The sequence below is a fragment of the Tachysurus vachellii genome, chromosome 23, assembly GCF_030014155.1.
Source record: "Tachysurus vachellii isolate PV-2020 chromosome 23, HZAU_Pvac_v1, whole genome shotgun sequence".
In the NCBI taxonomy this organism is placed as follows: domain Eukaryota; kingdom Metazoa; phylum Chordata; class Actinopteri; order Siluriformes; family Bagridae; genus Tachysurus; species Tachysurus vachellii.
The window spans coordinates 16,415,405-16,425,404 of record NC_083482.1 but is presented as its reverse complement, the minus strand read 5'-3'; the positions used below and the strand labels follow the sequence as shown (position 1 = coordinate 16,425,404).

At 41.4% G+C, this 10,000-nt stretch overlaps 1 protein-coding gene across 4 annotated transcripts in view; it reads right to left on the bottom strand.

Moving 5' to 3' along the window:
- The window catches only part of phkb (phosphorylase kinase, beta), an 80,705-nt gene that overhangs the window by 19,958 nt on the left and 50,747 nt on the right, over positions 1-10,000 (bottom strand). For all 4 annotated transcript variants that reach the window (XM_060859843.1, XM_060859841.1, XM_060859844.1 and 1 more), the window contains one exon: positions 363-418. In XM_060859843.1, coding sequence (XP_060715826.1) covers positions 363-418 — 56 coding nt within the window. The remainder of the gene's footprint in view (positions 1-362; positions 419-10,000) is intronic.

The following is a 10,000-nucleotide window of genomic DNA, read 5'->3' as shown; positions in this document are numbered from 1 at the left end:
AGTTTCTTCTGCGCTTGTTGATCTTTTATAAAAACAAATAATGTTCGTGCTGAAATGTCCAGACCACTTAAATACTTTTTTTCATGTTTGAATTTCATGACTATTTGTTTGTCTGCAAGTAGAAACAATAAAATGATTTAAAAATGTGGTGAAAAATGAATTTCCACAAACAAATTCATAAATAATACAAAGAAAAAAAAGCTAAATCGACATAAAGGACACTGTATTGTAAACGTTGTTCGTTTCAGTTTATTTTCAAAGGGGAGCCATTATTTTTGGAGTTTTGAGACAAAACAGAGATGTAAAGAACGAGTGAGAAATAATACAAAGAAGAAAAAAAAAGACTAGACAGATGTTTGTACCTCTGACTCTCGGCGATAAGAGCCACGTGGATCACCACATCATTCTCGATGGGACCCTGCGGAGAAGAACAACACACTCATCAGATTTCCCTTCTGTCTTTCTGCCTCCTCTCTCTATTTCTCTCTCTCTCCCTCTCTCTCTCCCTCTCTCTCTCTCTCAGTGAAGCATGATGATGGAGAGAACAGTGAGTGTTATTTCCTGAAGGATAAAGCACCGTCTGTGACATTTCAGAGCTCACCATCAACATCACAACTGGGGACAGACAGAGAGAGAGACAGACAGACAGACAGACAGACAGACAGGCAGAGAAGACACACAGACAGACAGACAGACAGACAGACAGACAGACAGACAGACAGACAGAACGACAGACAAGACACACAGACAGACAGACAGACAGAGAAGACACACAGACAGACAGAGAAAACACAGACAGATAGAAAAGACAGACAGAGAAGACACACAGACAGAGACAAACAGAGACAGACAGACAGGCAGAGACAGACAGACAGAGAAGACACACAGACAGATAGAAAAGACAGACAGAGAAGACACACAGACAGAGACAAACAGAGACAGACAGACAGACAGAGACAGACAGACAGAGAAGACACACAGACAGAGACAGAGACAGACAGGCAGACAGACAGAGAAGACAGACAGAGAAGACAGACAGACAGACAGACAGACAGACAGACAGACAGACAGACAGAAAGAAAGAAAGAAAGAAAGAAAGAAAGAAAGAAAGAAAGAAAGAAAGAAAGAAAGAAAGAAAGAAAGAAAGAAAGAAATGAATAAAAGAAGGTCTGATTTATAAACACAGAGTAACAGTGGAGTAAAAGAGATGATGAACAGACCCTCGTTTCAGACCCTCGTTTCAGCTCATTAGCTCAGTACAATAATGAGCCTCTGATTGGTGCTGAGCGTCTCTGAGTGTCTCCTTTAGACATCATACGTTACATTAAAACACTACGGTCCTAAATAAAAGGTCCAACAAAAATCTTCAACGGTTTTATGTTCCCTGATTTAGACATTCAGTTAGCACAATGCTAATCATCCAAGTTCATATCTTCACTGCTAAAGCTAGTCAGCTAGCGACCATGACCCAGATCTGAGAGTCATATTCATGTTAGCGGTGCTTCAAACATCGGCGATCAAAACCGTCCTGACTGATGAAAATCACTGGCTCGTGATGATTTCTTTAAAATCTTGTAAACGATCATGGGAGCTAATGCGCTAATACCGTATGCTAATTCTAGAAATAGTTATTTGGCTCCTTTTTGTATATGTAGCATAAGTCATTTATATTTCATTCATATTTCATTTTCTGGTGTCTTGAAACAGTCTCTGACAAAATCTTGTCTTAACTACCGTTAGCTTTAAGTGCTATAAACATTTCTTTTTCTCAGAATTCCTGGTCAGCAAGATCAAAATATAGAAGATTTTCAGATTAGCATAATATTAACATTTTAGCTTACATTAACCAGCTAGCTAAGAAATGTAGGTTAGTCTAGCTAATGCTTTGAACTGCTATACAGACAATCCTATGATTAGCTAGTTCATGTTAGCATTAGCAGTAAAGATGTAAATCCTTATAAATGTCCTGTAAGAATTGTTTTCTTGACATATATAAGCATAAGCCAGCGTTAGCTAGCTTGATAAATTATTACTAATGAACCAGTGACGTGTGGACGACACGGCGTGGAACGTATCACGTATCGTTAGCGAAAACATTTCATTTCTCTTCTCTACATCTGTTGTGTTTCACTACAAAACTTTTTTCCAGTCAGTAATCTGACAAGGTGCAAATGTGCTACGCTGCTAACACCGCCTGTTATTTGCGGAAAGATTCGTTTAGTTCCTTTTTCCGTTGAAAGCTTCGATGATTCAGTGGCTAAAAATGATAAACGGAGGAAAATAAAAAATAGCCAGATGTCACTAATCGTATGAGGCTTTAATAAAGGCCTCCGTTTCATCTGAAAGGAAAAATCAGGACTTGGTTTTGTTGCCGTGATGCTATTAAACGCATCTGTGTGTGTGTGTGTGTGTGTGAGAGCTCTGATTAATTGCGAGCAGATGCAAAACAAAACAGAGGAAATGGGCTTCATTAGCATGCCGCTAAAGAGCTCGAACGGAAATAAAAAGGAGCTGTGCGAGAGACTGAAAATATTTGAAACGAAGTGAACGATATACAGAAAAACCATCCTGTGTTTCCATCTTTCACATCGCTGTCTTCACAGATGCTCCATCAGGAGCGTTTTAATTAGCACCGCGGCCATTTTAAGAAACTTCTCACACACCTGAATGCACAGAGCTGCTTTTAATGAGTCTAAAAATGTTTCACTCTATGAAATTTCCATACACTGATATTTTAAGCCCCCCAGGGACCGATTACCCAGAATTCTCAGCGGTGTCGTGTGTGTGTGTGTGTGTGTGTGTGTGTGTGTGTATGTGTGTATTGGATTTCGAGGGATTTCTCTATTTCAGGTACATGTTTGTGAACAACGTGCTTACAAGTAAGCTAGCATGAGTTACAACAAGGAACGGATGATGAACATGAAGGAATGAATAGAAGAAAAACAAAAACGTTAGCTACGCTAGCTATTTGGAGATCACCTTGACGCTACGTTAAGAATAAGGATTGTTATTCCAAGCGTGTTGGACTGATGCTAAGCGTAGATCTGAGGCTCGGTGTGACTCAGTGCAGACGATTTCAGACACATTTTTAGAGAAGAGCGTTAACCTCCCACACACACTCCCCACTCTCGCCGGCGAAAACGACTAAACACACTGCAAAAAAAAAGGAGAGCACATGCACAGAAACACACACCCACACACACACACACACACATGTGTATGAAGAGGAATACAGGGCACATCAGAAGTCAGACAAGTTCACAGCACAGAGAGATTTATGTAGGATGTGGATACGATGGAGTGAATTGAAACACGCAAACAAACGTGGTAAAGACACACACACACACACACACTCACTCATACACTCCCACTCACACACACACAAAAATGAGCCACAATCACCCTAAGCAGCACCTTGTTATACATTATACAGCAGTTGGTTCTGATCTAGCGACCTGATTGGCTGAAACGTCTTCAACAAATATGTATCATTCCCATAATCACAGGCTGCTAAGCAACAACGACTGTTTCTCATAGCGGTTTTGAATTGTTAACAAAATCAATAATAAATAATAGGTGGATTAGATATTATGATGTATTAAGCGCACGTGTAATTATTGTTATTATTATGAATATTATTAGTATTAATATTATTATTATTACTATTATTATTACTATTATTATTATTATTATTATTATTATTATTATTATTATTATTATTATATTGATGTTTTAGAGAATTGTTGTAGAAGCCCAGATCGTCTCAGAGCGTTTTAGAAATGTATTTATTTATTAATTTATTTTTAATTCTCTGTTGCTACAAGTATAGAAGCTTAATTTTTTTTTTGATGTTATAAAAATAGAAGATTTTCTCAAAATTGTTGAGAGCATTTACTTTAAGTGAACTTACTGATCATTATTCTGATGTCTTCTGTGTTTGTAAATAATAAGCGATTTTATTTATTTATTTATTTATTTATTTATTTATTTATTTATTTATTTATTTTTTGTGGGAGATTCAATGCTGCTGCTTTTTTTTTTTTTTTTTTTTTTTTTTACAAGAAAATTTTTGTATTTTCAAAATTATATTTTCAGCATAAATATTTATTTCAGTTACAGAATTTAATCCTCCTTTAAAATAAATAAATAATAACAACAATTTATTTCCTGCACACGGTGTTCAATGTAATGTTTTATGGCAAATTTTAAGGAAATATTCAGAGAACGTCAAACTACTTTTTAAAAAAAATAAAAATAAATGAATAAATAACGAAAGTGGAAACGTTTATACATAATTAATGCGTGTAAAGTTTCAATGCTGATAGTCCCCACTTTCCAGAAACGTTCTTTTCCGAGCCGGTTTTCCGGACGATGTTACAGAGAGCAGGATTTTCATGTGTATGAGTATGAACAGTGTCTCCACACCATGCTGCTAATAAACAGAAGACAGTGTGAGATGGTGAGACGTGTGTAAGTTCTGTTCATGTGACTTTGATCTGTTCAGGGACCAAAAACAGGAATAAAATCAGCGCTAAATAAATAACCACAGAGTGACGTCAGACGGTCCACTTACACTGATCCATTTGCATTCAAAGCAGCTGGGAAAAAAGGCTTGTGACTGAATTTGACAAAGCAGAAGGTGATTTGTGAGAACGGAGCACAGTCAGGAGTCCCACATGAGCGCACTAATGAATCTGAGCTCTGCGAATTAAAAGCACTCAGACGTGACACGGTGAGGACCGGGGAGCTCCGGGGAGGAACAGAGACGTGAATGTGGGACATAACAACACAAAATAAAGACAACTGCACACACACACACACACACACACACACAGACAGACATGCACACACACACACAGACATGCACACAGACACGCACACACACACAGACATGCACACATATACACACTCGCAGACACACACACACACAGACATGCACACACAAGATGCAGACACGCACTCGCAGACACGCACAGACATAGACACGCACGCACAGACGCTCACTCACAGACACACACTCACAGACACACACTCACAGCCACACACACGCACAGACACTCACAGGCACACAGACACTCACAGACACTCACAGACACACAGACACTCACAGACACACAAACGCACATAGACACACAGACATTCACAGACACGCACACACACAGACACAAACTCACAGACACGCACTCACAGAAACACGTACACATAGACACTCGCAGACACACAAACACACAGACACACACACACGCACAGACACACAGACACAAACGCACAGACACAAACGCACACACAGACACACACGCATACACAAACACACAGACACACGCACACACAGACACACACGCACACACAGACGCACACACAAACACACAGACACACGCATACACAGACACACAGACACACGCGCACACACACGCGTGCACACACACCCCGTTACTCCACCGCCAACTCAGTGTGTCTGGACAAAATGAAAAATCACCCTGAAAAATCACACAGTAACACCAGAGGCAGCACTTTTACTGTATCACTGATGATGAAGATGAAGATGATGCAGAATTAGACATTAGGATTTCATTGCAACAAATCAGAACAATCTCGACCAAGCGGATAAATTAAGATGAACAGAATTTCGCATGAATATAGAGATGTGACTCTCACAGAAGCTGGTAGATAAAATGTTAAGGCTCATGAGATAAACAAGACAGCGCTGAATCACAGAACTCAGTAAGATCCGGATTTAACGTGTTTATTGAGCTGAAAGTGAAAAGGAAACTTTCTCGAATCAGACTCTTCACACTGAAAGAGAAAAAGAAAATCAGACTCTCTGAACTCCTGAGTGTCTGGTTACGTAACGGCGTAATCCGGCCCACATTCCTGCTCTTACACACTGAAACAGGTGAGGATTTGGAGCAGGACCGTGATTGTGAAGTGAATTTTATACACACTGAGCTCTGTGGCTCCAGCTCACATCTATTAGCTTTAGCCTGCAATCCTTACAACACACAAAGAGGAGGTTGAGGCACGAAAGAAATCAATTTACACTTAGCCGAGGTGAAGGACAGGCTTAGACGCTTCTCTGTGTGCACTTACTATAGTCTGTGTGTGTGTGTGTGTGTGTGTGTGTGTGGAAATGTATCCCTACCAGAAAAAAAAACTCTTTAGGTTGATATAATCAGACTTTCCACCTCCCCCAGCACAAAGAATTGTTTTTTTTCTGACTGGGATAAACTTTGTATACACACACACACACACACACACACACACACACACACACAATTCTATGAATGACCTCATTTCCTGATGTCACTCGATAAGCTTCACAGTTTTTGGCACAATTTCAACTTTATTTTTGTGTCACAGAACTTAAGTGTGTAATAAGCTAGCTAGCTAACATGCCTTATTGTGGTTGTCATGGTAACGGTATATTCAGCGGGGAAATGACAATCGGGAGAAAGTTACGACACAAACAGATGCTACAAAGGTACCCTGACTAGCAAAGTTAGCTAATGAATGGGTTATTAGGCTAGTAAGGAATATTGTTTGTAATTTGCATATTTATGAGGGGTTTTAATTAGGGTGTAAAGTGTCCCTGAGATATTTTTAATCACTTGCTGGGGATTGAAACAATTTATTATTTTACTAAATTGACTTCTAAGACACACACACACACACACACACACACACACACACACACATACACACACATACACACACACACACACAGTCCTTTAGCTGACCTCTGCAGCTCTGTAAGATCACAGCAGTGTGTTTAAATTCCAAAACTCTTCCACATAGTGACAGCATTAATAAAACTCATATTTCTGGAATGTTCAGCTCGGTATCTGAGTGTGTGTGTGTGTGTGTGTGTGTGTGTGTAGGAGTGATGTGTGTATGTAGGAGTGATGTGTGTATGTAGGAGTGATGTGTGTATGTAGGAGTGATGTCTGTATGTAGGAGTGATGTGTGTGTGTGTGTAGGAGTGATGTGTGTATGTAGGAGTGATGTCTGTATGTAGGAGTGATGTGTGTGTGTAGGAGTGATGTGTGTGTAGGAGTGAGGTGTGTATGAAGGAGTGAGGTGTGTATGTAGGAGTGAGGTGTGTATGTAGGAGTGAGGTGTGTATGTAGGAATGAGGTGTGTATGTAGGAGTGATGTGTGTATGTAGGAGTGATGTGTGTATGTAGGAGTGATGTGTGTGTGTAGGAGTGATGTGTGTGTAGGAGTGAGGTGTGTATGAAGGAGTGAGGTGTGTATGTAGGAGTGAGGTGTGTATGTAGGAGTGAGGTGTGTATGTAGGAGTGAGGTGTGTATGTAGGAGTGAGGTGTGTATGTAGGAGTGATGTGTGTGTGTAGGAGTGATGTGTGTGTGTAGGAGTGATGTGTGTGTGTAGGAGTGATGTGTGTGTAGGAGTGATGTGTGTATGTAGGAGTGATGTGTGTGTGTAGGAGTGATGTGTGTGTGTAGGAGTGATGTGTGTGTGTGTAGGAGTGATGTGTGTGTGTAGGAGTGATGTCTGTATGTAGGAGTGATGTGTGTGTAGGAGTGATGTCTGTATGTAGGAGTGATGTGTATGTAGGAGTGATGTGTGTATGTAGGAGTGATGTGTATATGTAGGAGTGATGTGTGTGTAGAAGTGATGTGTGTGTGTGTGTAGGAGTGATGTGTGTGAGTAGGAGTGATGTGTGTGTAGGAGTGATGTGTGTGTAGGAGTGATGTGTGTATGTAGGAGTGATGTGTGTATGTAGGAGTGATGTGTGTATGTAGGAGTGATGTGTGTATGTAGGAGTGATGTGTGTATGTAGGAGTGAGGTGTGTGTGTAGGAGTGAGGTGTGTGTGTAGGAGTGAGGTGTGTATGTAGGAGTGATGTGTGTATGTAGGAGTGATGTGTGTATGTAGGAGTGATGTGTGTATGTAGGAGTGATGTGTGTATGTAGGAGTGATGTGTGTATGTAGGAGTGATGTGTGTGTAGGAGTGATGTGTGTATGTAGGAGTGATGTGTGTATGTAGGAGTGATGTGTGTATGTAGGAGTGATGTGTGTGTGTAGGAGTGATGTGTGTGTGTAGGAGTGATGTGTGTATGTAGGAGTGATGTGTGTGTGTAGGAGTGATGTGTGTGTGTAGGAGTGATGTGTGTGTGTAGGAGTGATGTGTGTATGTAGGAGTGATGTGTGTATGTAGGAGTGATGTGTGTGTGTAGGAGTGATGTGTGTGTAGGAGTGATGTGTGTGTAGGAGTGAGGTGTGTGTAGGAGTGATGTGTGTGTGTAGGAGTGATGTGTGTATGTAGGAGTGATGTGTGTATGTAGGAGTGATGTGTGTATGTAGGAGTGATGTGTGTATGTAGGAGTGATGTGTGTGTGTAGGAGTGATGTGTGTATGTAGGAGTGATGTGTGTGTGTGTGTAGGAGTGATGTGTGTATGTAGGAGTGATGTGTGTGTGTAGGAGTGATGTGATGAAGCTGTGAGACTCTCATGGTTTACTCTACACTCAGCTCTGTGGAGTTTAAGAGTGAAAAGCAGGAGAGAGAAAGAGACACTTTGACATCCTGAACATCGCCACATTAACATTCCTGCAGCGTCACTCTTCTGTCATTACACATTCATCTGTCTGTCTCTCCATCACATCTTCTTCTCGTTGTTCCGCTCAGTCTCTCTGACGGTCTGTGACTTCTCTCTCTCTTCTCTCACTTCCTCTCTCTGATTGTTCCTCTTTCTTTCACTCTGTCTATCTCTCTGTGACTTCTCTCTGTTCATCTGTCTCTCTTTCTCTCGCACTGTCTGTCTCTCTGAGTAAGTTCTCTGTCTCTGTTCCTCTGTCTCACTCGTTCTCTGACTCTCTCGGTCAACACCATGTCTTTTTTGTTCTCTCTCTGTCTGTTTCCTCTCTTTACCTTCCGCTCTCGGTCTGTCCATCACTCAGTGTCTCTTCCTCTATCACTGTCTCTATCCCTCTCACTGCCTGTCTCTCTTCTTCACTGTCTCTCTCACTCCCTATGTCTGATTGTCAATCCCTCCATCTCTCAATATCTACATTGCTGTCTCAGTCTCCTTAACTCTGTGTGTGTGTGTGTGTGTGTATATGAGAGAGAGAGAGAGAGAGAGAGTCAGAGAGAGAGAGAGTAAGAGAGAGAGAGAGAGAGACGCAGACGTGTGTGTGTGTGTGTGTGTAAATTCTTACTGAAAGAACACACATTTTTCTCTCAGGACTGCTGGTCTCAGCGTCTCCTGACTGAAGGTGAAGGATTTACATTTACGGCTTTGGCAGACGCACCTTATACTGAGTGACTTACATTTTACATCTCTCCCTTCTGTACACACAGACACACACATGCACAGACACACACACGCACATGCACACACACACACAGACAGACACACACACACACACATGCACAGACACACACACGCACATGCACACACACACACAAACAGACACACACACACACACGCACATGCACACACACGCACATGCACACACACACACACACACACACACACACACAGACAGACACACACACACACACGCACAGACACACACACATGCACAGACACGCACACACACGTGCACAGACACACACACGCACATACACACACACGCACATACACACACGCACATACACACACGCACAGACAGACACACACAGACAGACACACACAGACACACGCACACAACTGAGTAGTTTGAGGGTTAAGGGCCTTGCTCAGGGGCCCAGCAGTGGCAAACGTCCTGCTCAGACAGACAATGTGACACACTGTGCTGTTTGTACACAAAACTGAATTTAATTTGATTTTTCCGAGAGGTCAAAGTTCATTTCAGTGTTTGTGTAAATGGGTTCATTCTAATAGGCGTGCAAATTTTCTCTGATCCTCAGTCTTTCGTGTATTAGCATTATTTGTGTGCGTGTGCGCATGTGTGTGTGCGTGTGTGTTACAATACAGTGATTCTGAAGCAGGATGTAAACCCCACATTTTACAGTCATACAGAATAACTGGTGTCACTG